The sequence below is a fragment of the Vicugna pacos genome, chromosome 2 (genome assembly GCF_048564905.1).
Source record: "Vicugna pacos chromosome 2, VicPac4, whole genome shotgun sequence".
NCBI classification, from domain to species: Eukaryota; Metazoa; Chordata; class Mammalia; order Artiodactyla; family Camelidae; genus Vicugna; species Vicugna pacos.
Genome location: NC_132988.1, coordinates 35,531,176 through 35,546,455, shown reverse-complemented (window position 1 = coordinate 35,546,455; position 15,280 = coordinate 35,531,176). Strand labels below are relative to the sequence as shown.

General features: G+C 41.1%; 1 protein-coding gene across 1 annotated transcript in view; it reads right to left on the bottom strand.

The window, feature by feature from the left end:
* ANXA5 (annexin A5) overlaps positions 1-15,010 on the bottom strand; it is a 28,369-nt gene extending 13,359 nt beyond the window's left edge. Inside the window, exons 1-5 of the mRNA XM_031691587.2 lie at positions 14,857-15,010; positions 14,632-14,679; positions 4,262-4,346; positions 2,905-2,999; positions 1,641-1,754 (exon numbers count right to left, since the gene is read on the bottom strand). Coding sequence (XP_031547447.2) covers positions 1,641-1,754; positions 2,905-2,999; positions 4,262-4,346; positions 14,632-14,640 — 303 coding nt within the window. The 5' untranslated portion in view covers positions 14,641-14,679; positions 14,857-15,010. The remainder of the gene's footprint in view (positions 1-1,640; positions 1,755-2,904; positions 3,000-4,261; positions 4,347-14,631; positions 14,680-14,856) is intronic.
* Positions 15,011-15,280: the final 270 nt, after the last annotated feature.

The following is a 15,280-nucleotide window of genomic DNA, read 5'->3' as shown; positions in this document are numbered from 1 at the left end:
TAGAAATAAAAAATGTCAAATTAATTTTCTTTCCAAAGACAATTTTATCCCTTTATTGGTCTAATGAAAAAAATGTTTATTGCATATATGTATGTGTATACATATATATAGCATATAACATATATAAATTTATAATTTCATCAATTTAATTCTAAATGGTTTAAAAGTAAAACATTTTAGGGGGGAGGGTGCAGCTCAGTGGCAGAGTGTATGCTTAGCATGCATGAGGTCCTGGGTTCAATTCCCAGTACCTCCATTAAATAAATGAATAAATAAACCTAATTACCCTCCCTCCCCAAGAAAAAAACAAAAGAACTAAATTTTTTTTAAAGTAAAACATTTTAATGAAACAGGAAATAAATAAAAAGGCTAAATAGTAAAAATGAAAACTTTACATAAATTTACTTGGAGGTGCACTGATACTTAGTATATACCTCAAAACATAAACACCCCCGTCTCCAAATTAAGTTCTTTATAGATCCACAGGAAAATTCTGCAGCAAAGGTAACAATAAACACAGCATCACTTAGCTATTAGGAAATCAGTTTTGGGGTCAGTATAAAGGAATTGTGACTTGCTTTCTGGATTTTTGAAAAACAATTTTAACTGGTTTTCCTTTTTCTGATTATAAAGTCACATCTACACTGCTGAATTAGAAGACAAAAGCAATGACACAGCAGAACTTAATTTTAAAAGACAGCCTTATTCTCTTTATATTTCTGTTTCTTTACCAAAAATCAAGCACTGAAAAAACTAGGTTTATGCTTTGGCAGCATTTCAGCTACTGCTAACATTTCAGAAGGCTGCAAAAATGCCCATTTCCAATAACCGAAGATTTTGTTTATTCCAAAGAATCACTGCAGGAAAATGAAGAGAAGCAGCACAGAAAGGCTTCTAACCTGATAAAGCCCCTCTTCCCGCCACCTGAGCTACATTAACCTCCTTGTTGCTAAATTTCAATTTGCCCATTCAAAACCTAACTACTAATGACTGAACTATTCCGTCCCGTAAGTCTAAACAAATGATTCAGCATGGTCATATTTATACAACACTCTAAACACTGGGCAAGGGAATATGTATTCAGTTATTTGCTACAGTGAAATATCAAGTTTACCAGCTATTTCATTTTAGTGTTTAGAAATACAGGAAAGAAGGAAAAGGAAAAGGGTTCAGAAAAGGAAAGTGTTTAGAAGTATCAAAAAGAAAGAAGAAAATCTATCTTATATCAAAATTCTCTCTGAAGCTTAATTTTTTTAATCTAAAATGATTGACAATATTATTGTTTCCTACTCAGGCTCCTCTATACTAAAAGATAAAGTAATCTGTAACATTTTAAAAACACATCTCAAAATGAGAAAATGAGCATGAAAATAGAATATAAAAGGCTGTCAAATATATTAAAATTTTAAATACCCACTATTATTAACTGTACAAAAAGATTAAATGACACTCTATTCATTTTCTCCCACCTTTTCTTTTTTCTCTTCTTCTCTTCTTACTGCCTCCTACAGTTTTGTCCTCCAAGAAACCCTCACTAAAATATTCAGTTTTTTTAATATAAAAAAAAATACAGTGAAGTAATTACCAACACAAAATAATATGATACGTGATAGGAATGTTCCTTGCACTCCTCCTTTTACCTTAAGAGCATGCTTCAGTTCATAGGCATCATAAAGCCGAGAGGGTTTCATCAGAGCCACGATTAATTTTTCAAATTTTCCAGTCAGTTCTGATTTCAGGTCATCCAAAAGGTCCTAACACACGGAAAATACGTATTTGTTAACCAGACATAAATTTAAGGAGATTCTTTTGAAAAATGAGAGACAGCCCTTTATTCTAATGAATTCTTTACCTTGCTGTCTCCCAGCAGAAGTAAGACACTAAGCTAAACCACATGCGGAAGCTCCGAACAATGTACTGTGGACATCTGACCCAAAGCTTAACCTAAAGCAAACCCATTCAAGTGTAAAGGTATCTGTTTTAAGAGATGTTTTTCTTTACCTCAAGAGTTTAAAAAAAAAATTTAAAAATAGGTTAAAATTTTTTATTTTAAAAACACTGTTCTGAGAAACGTGTATCTTTAAAAAAAAATTTCCCCCAAAAAACTCACAAATACATTTTTAGAAGGGACAAAATCTGGCCTATCACACCTAAACAAAACAATGTCTTCCTTTCTCTCCACATCTAATGATAGCCTAACACGCACATAACGGACTGCATTCATTACTGCGCTCCTGACTACTGTGGGACAGCTGCTATGGGGAAACTGTGTAAAATTATGGAGAAAAGCAGTATTTCTTATCCATTTCAGTTTCAGCACAAAGGCAACTAGGAATTGTGCTTAAAATAATTTCTATTCTTTCTTTGCATTTGTTTCTCAAAATAACAAACACAAATTTTCAGAATAACAAAACTACATTTAAATTTTTCATGTCTGTACTAATTCATTTAGTAAAAAATTTAATTTTCACTTTGAATTATTTATCGAATAAGAGCATTTAAATCAATGATTTAAAAATTCATTTATTAAAACACCACTCCAAAAGGAATCAAGACACACGCAGGTGCTGTGTCATAACAAAACATACTGCAATGCAGGTTTACACCTGGAAAACAGGTAACACAAAAGTCCTGAGTGGGAAGCACAGAAGGAAAGGGCAGTTATCCCCATGGGATCTTCCAGCACCTCTAGACCGTCAAGCCAGGAAAAACAATCACATGAGGGTAAGTTGGGTGAGCATTATAAACCAACATCCAGTAACCAAGAGACTGGAAAAGAAAGGAGGAATAGGAAAGTCAGAATCATAAAATAAATGATATTTATGAAAGCATATTAGATTTCAAACTCGTCTTAGAAGATAAAGCTGCTCTCACATTTGACCTTGGGATGAAGTGTGCTCTTACCCTGCCAAAAAGAGTTTTAAAAGCCACAGCAATTTCCTGGCGCTGAGCATTACTGCGGGATGTCAACAGGGTCAGGATGCTCTCCTCATCGGTGCCTGCAATTTATGTTCGAACCGTTACATCTCGGCCCCTACATCCCACTCTCTCAGTAACCTCTGTAACCAGATTCCCATTAATTCCTTACCTCACAAAATATATTCTATTACAGAATTTATTAAACTTTAAAATTTACAATTTCAAAATGTTATCATTTCCAATAATACATACTAGCCCCATACATTGTGAAGTAGATGCAAAAATCCTCCTGACTTTTTAGAAACAGTGCACCTAGCTTTAATTGCAACTAGAAGTTTCTCATATAACAGCTACTCACAAGGCACAGTGTGTTGGGTGTTACAGGGGATTGAGGGGAGAAAGATATAAACCCAGGTTTCAAGTTATTGGCAATTTAGGGTAAAAATACAAAAATACAAATAACTGTGAGGTAAGGCAGAATGGGACAAGTGCATCAAGAGAGGTCCAGGTGCTAAACAGGGATCAAAGGAGGTTCTCTTAGCTGATAGGAGGTGGAACAGAGTCTGCAGGAAAGCTTCATGGAGAGGGTGACACCCAAAACCGTCTTGAAGAATGAAAAGACTGTGACAGGCAGTGACGACGTAGCGAAGGAAGACAGGCTTTTAGAACTGGGGAAAAGCTCAGCAGCAGGAAATTACAGGGTTTTCCTGAACAGCAGATCAGCCGACATGGCTGAACCAGAGGACACAGGCGATACAGGGAAGGCCTTGCATGGCCAGAAAGCTGCACCTAACCCTGCTACAACAGGAAATCTCACACGATGTTCAAAATGGAGAGTGACGGGGTCAGAGCCAAGTTTGAGGAAGGTGGATCCCTTCACATGGACATGAGTACGGAGGGGGCCGGAGGACAAGGGGATCAGTTAGTTACAGATGGAAATCCTCATGATGAGTTAAGTGGCTAGAAAGGAGAGCGAGGAAAGAGAAGACAGCTGGACAGAAGAATCCTACAGAACTGCTATGTGGCTGCGCAACGAGAGCGAAATGCTGCACAGCTGATCACTCTCAGGAATGTCTACTTATCTACTCAATCAGCCACTCAATCACACAGACAAAGTGAAACAGCTAAAAAAAACAGAGGCTGAACTGAACTCCCGTTCGGTTCTAGACAATGAAGACTGGAGGTGGCCAGTCATCGTTTTGCTATCTTGAGGTAACTTTTCTCTCTACATACATTTCAAATCAAAATATTCTAAAAGTAATTTTACTATAAAACAATGATTTCTGTTCAGAAAAACAAAAGTCACATTTTTTTTTTAGAACAAAAAGAAGGCTGAATTTACCCAGGCCCTTCATGGCCTTCCGAAGAGTTTCCGCATCAGCCCGCTCATCAAATCCGGGGAAGCTGGTCACAGTGCCTCTGAGAACCTGGCACAGGAAAAACAGTGGTATTATTCAAGCACGACTAATACGACAATCCACATAAACAGCAAGCCACTGGCTCTACATCGTGTTCAGACTTTAAATACATTACCATTTGATAAGATATAGAAACCCCATCTGAAACGTGAAGTGGACCATTACAACATCAGAGTCAGCCTTGAAACAACGTATAGGAAAATCTTAGTGTTGCTATAGCAGCCAAAAGTATACAAACAAGAGAGGAAGTGTCTCCCAGTTTGATCTCCCAGCCTCAGAGTGTTGGGAGCAGCACTCAAAGTTGGTAGCAGCTTTCATTCCCTGGGCCCTGAGCTAAACAAAAGACTGTGGCCAACTAGGAAAGGGGGGTGGGGAGGGGTGCTCGCTCCTACTTCTCTCATGGGGAGGTCACAAAACTAAGCCAGAGCTCTTCATTCTACTAAGTGGGAAAACGTGATTCTGTGATTATAATAAGAAATACATATTTGGTCTTCATCCCCATTTCTGGCACAGAGCTCCTAAGACCCTTGGAATTCCCTAATGATAAGAGCTTGAATATTCATAGCAAACCCTCTTCAAACACATCTGAGTTTATGTTACTAAAGTGACTTTTGGAAAGCATCTAAGGATGCTTTTAAGGGGAACCAACCATGTGATTAGAGGGTTGGAGCTTTCAGTCCCATACCCCCACCCCCACCTCAGGGAGGAGAGAGGACCCGGAAATTGACTTCATTCACAATAACCAATGATTTAGTCAATAATGTCTATGTAATGAAGCCTCCACAAAAACCCAAAAGGAAAAGGTTGGAGAGCTTCCAGGCTGTTGAACACACGGAGATGTGGAGAGGACACTGAGGTTCCACACCCCTTCCCATATATCTTGCTCTATGCATCTCTCCCACCTGACTGTTCTTGAGTTATATCCTTTTATAATAAACCAATGATCCCTGTAAGTAAATGTTTCTCTGAATTCTGTGAGCCACTCTAGCACAATTAAATACAATGACGGGGTCACTAGAAATTCCAGTCTATAGCCAGTCAGAAGCACAGGTGACAATCTGGACTTGAAACTGGCATCTGAATGAAATGGGTGTGGGGGGAGAGGAAGGAGGCAGTCTTGTAGGACTGAGCCCTTAACCTGTGGGATCTGATACTATCTCAGGTAGACAGTGTCAGAATGGAGCTGGACTGCAGGACACCCAGCTGGTGCAGGAGAACTGCTTGTTGGTGTGTGGAAACCACCCCCTACATTGGAATTGGGCTCAGAACTGTTAGAAATCCACCCACAGCCAGGCTAGTCTCCATTTCCACCCTACCTAAAAAGCACAGATGCATACTGGCCAACAAATTCCCTGCCATTAGTTCCATCAAGCTTGAGCTGCTTGAAATTGAATGGCTGAGTACTAGCACTTTCCCATGGTTCAACATAATTAAAAGGAGCAATAGGTTGGGAGAGAAACTGGTAAGATTTAAGAAGACGGCCCTTCAAAATTGGTGTGAGTTAGCAAAGTTATTTCTCAGGTCAAACTGCAATTTCTCTCTGTTTAGTAAAACCAGTTCAAAACGATGATGAAGACACCATCAACATCATCATAAAAATGGATAAATACCATAGATTTTCTCAATGTCAGAACTTGGATGATTAGTTCACCTGTCTGTTTGTTTATTCACTCAACAACCATTTCTTTGAATGCCTTCCACATGCCAAGCATTGTACAAACCACTAGGAAAAAAGTCATGACCTCTTAAGTCAAGAGAAAATGACAGGCATGTAAATAATCAAGTGCACTAGAGCATATATACACGGAGGTTTCATCAGTTTGACGTGAGCAAATACAGGAGGGACTAAGACGGGAAGAGCGGAAGAGAAAGAAATGGGAAAAACTTCCCCAAATGTCTTGAAAATTGCCTATGACTCTGCAGGTTCGGGAAAGCAGAGAAGGGCAGGCAGGTATTTCAACACACAGGAAAATGTGGGAGAATGAAACTTTGCTGTACTTTGGACAAAAGGTTAAGCATTTCAACAGGCTGGAACAAGCAGTAAGGTTGGTCAGAAAAGCAAACAAGGGAAAAGTCACAGTGGGGGGCAAGCACAGGGTGGAAGCCCTGCTAAAAAGAGCAGCTGTCAGCCCAAAGGCAGCGGGAAGCCCTTGGAGAGCACCTAAGCAGAGAAGAACAATGTTGACCCTGCAGTCACATGACTAGGGCAGCAGTGGGGACAGCGGGAGGGACTGTGCATCTGTGGAGACAGGAAGCCTGTTTTAAAAACTAGTAAATATAAAAAGAAGGTAAAAAAAAGACCTGATCTAAGTCAGGAGCGGTGGAAATGGAAACAAAAAGACAGATGAACAGACAGGGCTAAGGCAGAAGGGAACCTTTTAGGATGACTCCTTTTTCTGATAGGGAAAGGAAGGCTGGTTTCGCATTTCTCCACGTACTGTATGAGAAGCAGGATCGTCTGTTACCAGGGAAAAACTGGAGTCCTTCGAGGAGGCTCACGAAGGCAATATTGATGGGGTGGGAAGAAGAGTTGGAGGAGAAGGGAAGGTCACCTACAAACAGAATGGCAACTAACATCAGCTGAGGGCAACAACGAGCCAGGCACCATGCTCAGGGCTTCATGCGGATCTTCTCAGTGAAACCGCATTTTACAGATGAAAAGACACCCTGTCTTAGAAAGGTTTGGCGAACCACCCAATGACCAGCAAGCAAGCCAAGCAGCAGAGCCGGGACTTGAACACAGGCTATGGGACTGTGGGCTCTTAACTATGATGCTCCACAGCCTCCCAAAGGCAAAGGGAAAATCCAAAGAAGGTGACAGCATGGAAGTCAAAGGAGAAAAAATGTTCCAAGAGAAAAGGAAGAAAAGCCAGTGTTCAAACCACAGGGAAGTCAAGTGAGAGGGACGATGAAAAGGGGCCCACTGGAGTTGTAACTAGGAGGTCCTTGGTGGTGGTAAAAGCCTGACTCGAGGACACTGAAGGGTGAACTGGGAGGCAGAGCATCTCTGTGAACTTCTATTTTACAAACTTTTTTTAAAAATCCTTTTCAAAAACACACTTTAAAAAATACCTTATCCAGTTTATGGCTCTGAAGAAGTGGCTAGCAGGTAGAGAAGTTAAAAACAGGGAAGAGGTTAAGAATAGAGGAGACAGGAGGGATTTGTCATAAAAAGAAGGGACATCTGACTCCCGAGCCTGAAGGAAGCGTAGTGAACCACGGGAAGAAGAGAGGTATCCTCAGAGTCTCAGCTCCTAACACGGAGAAGACACACCTGCTGGCTGTATTTTTGAGAGCTTTCTAGAAATTGGGAAATACTCTCGCTACATTCCATGTGATTAGAGTCATCGTGAAAGCTAGCAAAGCCACGTAGCCATAGTAAGGGACCAGATGTGAATCACAGGACGTGACTCACGAGGGCAGAACCCGCCCTCACAAAACCGTCTGCACTGGACAAAGGGGACCCTGCAGGACTCACAAGAGGACGTCCCTGCTTCCTGTCGTTCCCACTAGCCTCAAGTTCAGTGGGTGCGCCTTCCCCAGGTTAATTCCAGTCCTAAGTAGCTACTGTTCCCTTCACCCATCCTCAGTTCATCCTCAACTACCCTGGGCCCCTGCCACCAACACAGTACTAAGGGAATTATTACATATACTCAGACAATACATGGCCAAAACATGTAATTCACTCTTTTAACCCTCAACTTCAAAATTACCCATTCTTCTAGCTCTGTAATTTTCTTTGGATTTTTCTGTTTGTTTGCTCTAAATGAAAAAGTTCTTTACCTTCAAAGAGTAGGTATGCCAAAATAAAATGAATAAAATTAAGCCAAAACACAAGTGAAGGGTTGCTTTTCTAGACACAGAATTTAGAAGCACAGGAAAATAAAACAGAAATAATACTCCAAATTTAAAGACAAGAAAACATTCACCTAGTCTGAAACATTCTAAACTGAAGCTTTCCTGAAGGCACAGAGGAGAACTAAACCCTCTTTAAATCCGCCTTCAGTTCAATGAAATCGACGCCTCAACACCCACCCCATTCCCCTCGGTGTCACGAAGCAGGAGCCAGGCATCATGAAGCAGACCACTGGGGCTGAGCAGCTACACAAGGATTTCTGTGTGTGGCTCTTCTGAGGCTCAGGTTTTGCAAAAAGCTTTTGGAGGCCCTCAAGGAAGGTGGGGAGGACGAAGGCCAAGGGCAGAGTCCTCCCTCCCCTCTCCAGGCACAGCAGTTCAGGTCTTACGTGAGGGACACAGTACAGGCCCACTAATATTTCCTGTCATAATGGGTCCCCTGATAAGCAAGGAAAAAAACTGAAAATCACTGTACTAAGAAAGAAATGAGATGAGCAAGAAGGGGGGAAAAGCCAGGGTGACAGGATTATGACTTGAGGTGCTCAGTAAATTAAAGACCAGGAAACACTAGAACCTCCCAGAGGACTGAGGGGTACAAACACATACAATCAGGGCTCAGAAATAAGATCTCACACCTGCATCTTTACCGTTGCTCGAGCCCATCAAACTATCGAGCCCACAGTTCAAAGCCTTAAATTTAAATTGGTCTATAACTATTGTTAAGTTTCCCATAACTTCCTTTCCCTTTCATGCTCCTTCTTATTTTAGCTTTTTTTCCATTCTGTCTGAGTATCCTACTACCTTTGACTTCTCAAACTCAGATGTAAGAAAAAAAAGCATCACTATAAAACAGTTCAAGTAGTACACACAGTGGTAGAAAAGAAGTCTTTAGAAACTTAACAAAACAAAGGTTGTCAATATGACTTAGGCTTTTGTTGTGTTTCATTAATGCTCCTCTGGCTACCTCCCAGCTAGTACAAGAATGCCTTCCCTTGGCAATTACCAATAAAATGGAAAATTTAATTAACTGCCTATGCATAACGGTGATACCTCTGAATTGGTTAACTCAGGCAAACACACCAATCTCTGCTGAATACACATGATGGCGGGGGGGATATTCCCAGTGGTTCAACTGGCCACTGTGCACACAGCACATGAAAAGCTCTATCACTAACCAATTCATTCATATCAATGCCTCAATCAAGTTTATAGGTTTCTCACATTAGAGAAGAGTGTGTGTGGGTTCACAACTTTTGTATCTACACAAGGGGCAGAAATCTAATGAACATGGCTGGTCCTAGATAAAGGTAGGAAATAAGTCAGCCTCCAGTCTTTTCAATTGTAGGAAGAGATGAATAATATATAAACAAATGGATGACCTACACAGATGAAAGAGGATTTAAAGATGCTATACACTCTGTTGTGTATTAGACAGCACCACCTAAGTGTTTTATAAAGAACTCAAATTCAGCAAATCCACTGTTTTTCCCCCACATTCCTTCCTCAAAGAAAAACACAACCAACCACACCATCAAGCAAGTCAGTCATCTTGACCTCAATCTGGCCCTTCACCCCCAACTCCCATCCTATTCATGCATCCAATCTGCCCAGTCTCCTACAGTGCCCTTCTCTCTGAAGTCCCAGCTACTGCCTGGTTTAAGCCCTTAAGATTTCACTAGGATTACAGCCACAGATTCCTAAGTGTTCTTCCAATATCTAGCTTCCCTCTCCTTCCTCTGCTTCACCACCCCACCTCTGCAGCCCCCAGAAACACAACAACACACTGGCCCCAGGGCGATCTTTGTGAAATATCAATCTGACCACGGCACACCCCAACTTACCACTCTGTGGTAGTGCGACATTACCTACAAAATGGCTCGTATTCTTCAGCTCTGGCTCCAGTCTGCCTCTCTGGCACCCCTTTCCAAGGCAGGACCCCCATCTCCCCACTGACTGCAGCTTTACCCCAGCAGTGCCACGCTGCCTGCAGCTCCCGGCCAGGCCAGACTCCTTTACACCCCGAGTATGTACTTTCGCTGTTGCTGCCTCTACATATCATGCCTTTCCTCCTTTGTCCCATGTGACTAGTGCCAGCTAAGTAATCTCAATTTCTTTTTCTGTGAAACTGAAATAGTGTTACTTATTTCCAAAACTGTATTATGACCACTAAACAATGCATACAAAGGAGTCGGCAATGCATCTGTTATACCAATATAACTTAGTTCCATTTGCCTTTTTATTTCTCATGACTAACAATACCTGGCACACAGTAGGAACTCAAGTTTCATACAATCATGAATGCATGCATGAATGAAAAGTAAAGAGCACAATTAGGAACTGGTGTCCAAAGAAATGACACCAACTGGAATATGCATTCCTTTCAACTAATCAATGGCTTATAGGTTTACACATTACACAAACCACTAAACTGAAAGGGTCGGTCCAAAAAACACTTAGAGCCAAGGTCTTAGGAGCCCTAATTTTTGTAAAAATATTAACTGATAATTTGTGAAGTTTTAGAATAATAAACTTCTAAATCATTGAAAGAAGAAAACCAGATTGCCACTTCTAACTAGCTGCCACCTGTGTCCAAGGGGCACTAGGTCAAGACAAGAGAATTAAAGTTAACTGAACACCACCAATGAACTGCTCAGTGGCTTGCAAAGCAGCCAAGCAGATTCGAATCTAGTTCTTTCTCAGCATCCAAAATGAAGACCAGGGTCAAAGGAATCAGAAACTGGGAGAAACTAACCCAAAGCAGCACAGGCCACTGGTAAACAGGTAACCTGATCTCCGAACCCCCAGGGAATCATTCAATACGGAGAGGTCTGACCTTAAAGTGACGGACCTGAAGAAAAGATGCATGCGACACCCAGGCACCTCCTCTGGCAGGAACCTCATCTCAAATGTACTTATTTACATTCAACCTGCTTGCTCTGCACAGGGCCCTTGTAAATGATCATAGTGTAATGATATCAAACCAACCAAAAGAATTTCTAATCAAATCTTGTACAATTTAAGTATGTATCAGACTGATAACTCTGATATTCGTGAAGTTTCTAGCAAAAAATTATGTAGCCTGCTTTTGCTTCATGACAGTCCTGCGACCCTGAATACGTTAACTCTTTACAAACAATATTATAAATAAAACTGAGTTCCAACTGCCCAAAGTATAACTTTTTAAAGTTTCATTATCTTAAAGGAAAGATATAAAAGCCTTAAACTGAATTAAAATATATTAAATGGATCATTCATCTATGAAATATAGCCAACTCTTGACCTTTCCAAACCAAAGAACACAGTACACAATGTAACTTTAAGTATTTAAATAAATTAGAATATCTACGAAATAATTTGGCTCTAGCTAAGCAGTGAGATTTAAAAAAAGTAAAATAAACCTGTGTGAGCAAGTTCAGCAACAGGAAAGAAGTCAGTCAGGACTCAATTTAAGAAATCCAGCCCAACATATGGTAAGTCAGATTAAAGAAATGACCCTAAAATCTAATGAAAAATTCACATTTATATAATCAGAAGTTGACTGTTGGATGAAAGTATTCAAAAATATTTACTATAGACAATGCAGGCAATTTTAATAGCACTTTGGCCATTCCTTAGTAAATATCTTGAATTAGCCTGCACCCAAATTTAACATAGTAGATTGTGTTACCGATCCAATGATAATTTATTACTCGTTTAGCAAACTTTATGCTAAAATAACATGGATGTTGTAGTTTCAAGCCAGATAAATATTAAAGCTTTCAAATGAATAGTTTCAAACATATAAAAGTAAATACTGTCTAGGAATTGTTTATAAGCAGGTACATTTATAATTTATATTTTTCTTGTATATCATGGAGAACATACAGTTAGCCAGTGTGTTCTTGAAAGAGTCTTGGAAGCCTCACGTTAGACTACTTCTCTCCATAGTCAACTGGTTAAATCCCACATATCTCAATACTGATGGATGAGGATTAGGATCAGAAAGAGAAGGCAGAGCTCAAGTGGTGGTTACCCATAAATGCCTCCAACTCCAAATGTATTTGCCCAACATGATAATTTAAGTCATTTTTTACGTAGTTTCCAATATGTGCCACAGCTTTGCCCCCTACACTGACACATTAGGGTAAAATTTAACTAAAAAAATGGCATTGATATGAATTACATTAACCATAATAATTTATAACTTACTTATATAATAAATATATTAACACAAATATGCACAAAAGTATCCCTAATAATATAATTACATTAAAAAAAAACTTCAATGTATCTATCAGTAAAGACCGATCAATGCTTTCTTGTCAAATTCTTAACAAGACAGTCACGCCTGTGATCTACTTATACAATAACTGACTCCTGGATATCTTAAAGACTGTTATAGGTGGGGTAGTCCCAATGTTAAGTAAAAAGAGAAAACCACCAGCATGGAAGATTTAGTTCATAAACATGAAGAACCACTGCTGGAGGAGGCTTCCTTTTAATTTTTCAGTAAATAAGAGACATTAATATTTCACAATACATTTTATATTGCCAAAACGCAAAACTCTTAAGACTCAGGCATCTGACCCCATTGCTCTACAGAGAGCCACAGAGTGGAGGTCTCTGGTTCCCATAACCACAGGTCAACAAAAGGTACTACCATGGAAACCATTTGAAACCTAACACTGAAGGACTTCAGCTTTCCAATAATGATACTGGGATCCCAAGGAAATTTTAGACAGTAAAAGTGCAATTCCATAATGTGGGCATCTGCCCACCATCAAATGTTAAGACTAAAGCCAACAAAACTCCATCTTAATATTAAATATTTTAACAAAATGTTTTATATCCATGGTTTCCAAGGATAACTAACAACAAAGCTACTGCAAAATTCAACACTGGATCCTTCTTAACATTATTTGTCACTTTCATGATAACTAAAATCTGTGACTTGGATAGAAAACAGTCCTGGTTATACTGTGATAGAGGTCATATACATAACTCTATAATACAAGCCACATTCTCCAGGTTTTGTATATATAAGGGCTTTCACACTATTTTCACTATGAATTTATTAATGTCCACATTTGGGAAAATGTGATTATTGATGCTATCTTGGGTGAAGAGTCTACATAATTAAAAGAACTGATTGAAAAACTTCATAAATCACTGGGTAAGAGATAAGAGAAACAGCCAAATGAGCTAGGATAATGAGAATAATTCTCTGATGCATGCTAAATCATCATTTACATCACCACCAGCATATCAGGAAAGGAAAAGTAATTCCCGGTGAAGGAAAGTTAATTCCATATAAAAGTATCCTTTATGGGGAAGAATCTAAACCAAAGTCTCCACTTTAAGTAATATGAGAATTGGTTTACTGTTACATTCCTTAAGTGCTAAAGAGAAAGAAAGAATGGAAGTACTGTAAAAATTTAATAAAGTTACCAACTCCTCTTAATCCTCCCATTTTCTCTTGGAAAGAACCATGAAACCTTATTTTATTTTGATAAATCAATCTGATTTTTTTTTCAAAAAGTGAACTATAAATAAGAGAGGGCATTGTTTGAGCAGTTAAAACACTTGTTTAAAAAAAAGTTTCTGGACTCTGATAAGCCAGTTAGATGGATGACGTCTCTAAAATTAGTTTTGGGGTGGAGTTGTCTTAAGCACTGATATTTTATTCACAAAAGAGTGCATAACACGGTCAATTTTTAACGAGTGCTATCTAAATTAAATGCTCTTCTCTTCCCTATATTTTTGATAAATGTTAAGAACAGCAAAGACAGCCAATATTGGGTAATCAAATTCTGAAACAGTCCCAAGGCAAATTCAATTCAGAACTCGTTCCACGAGCTCGTTACTTAAAAGCAGCTCTTCTTAATCTTTTGCACTGGAGGGAAAAAAAATTCAGTGCCGACGACGAACAGTCTCAGTAAAACCGAGTTGAGCAACTGGAAAAATCTCCCCTAGAGCTCTACTGGAAAATACCTAGTATTAAAATACAGGGAACTTTACCAGAAAAAAAAAAAAAAAGGGAAGCCAGGAAAAAGGGGTTCCTTTATTTTTTCAAATAAGAAAAGGTGGGGGTGGGTAATGCGTTCTCTTCACATGACCACAATGAGCTGTACTTGCTCTGGATCTAATTTTAGCGAATCTTTGGATTTGGGGGAGGGCCTCCTTTTACACATTCACTCACGAACAGGGAGTGCGCAAAACTCCGGCCACGTCACCGGCGGCTGCGCCCGGGTGGGAGCAGGTTCCGGTGGACCCTCCGAGGGAAGAAGCAGGAAAAGAGGTTGGGGGGAGCAAAAGGGAAACAAGAAAGGTGTTAAGACATTTCCCGAAGGCAGATTCAGTTTACTCCTAAACTTTTTTGGCTTTCCGACAACTGCTAGAACTCCTGAGCAGCTTACAAAGTCGGTCAATGCAAGCGCTGCTCGGGGGCGCACGGCCTTACCTGTGCCATGGCGACTGCTCAGGTCAGGAAAAGGTGACTGATGCAGGACTGCAAGAGAAAGACCGCGGCTTCAGTGAACGAGACTTTCCCGCAGCGGCGCCCAGACAGCACCTCCGCGCTCCGCAGACCCGCCCGCTCCGCAGCTCCCGGGACCGCTCCCCGCAGAGCGCCCGCGCAGCCCGGCGCCCCCGCTCCCCTCCGCGGACTAGGCGAGCGCCCACTCACCCAGACCCGAACCTCCCGGAGAGCGGCGGAGCGTGGGGCAGCGAAACGCCGAGCAGGCAGGGATGCGGGCGGAGAAGACTCCGGGCAACTGCTAACAGGCGGCTCCGAGCAGCGGAAACACCACGGACCCCGCCCCGCTCCGGCCGGCCCCGCCCTACCCCCCACCCCGCCCCGGCCTCAGTGCGCCTGCGTGGGGCGCGGCTAGCCCGAGTCTTCACCGCCTATGTGGGGCTGGGCCGCAGCTGCGTTGGAACCCAGAGGGGGCGCGGCTCTCCTCGCCTGGCTTTAGGGGTCCCGGGGGCCCTGGAAGGGCTGGGGAACTGTCCAGGACTCTAGGCTTGGGGTCGTTGAGGCCTCCCTCCCTTTCGTGGCCGCAGGAATCGGGGCCTCACCCGGTGCTCGGGCATAGCGGTGCATGGGAGTG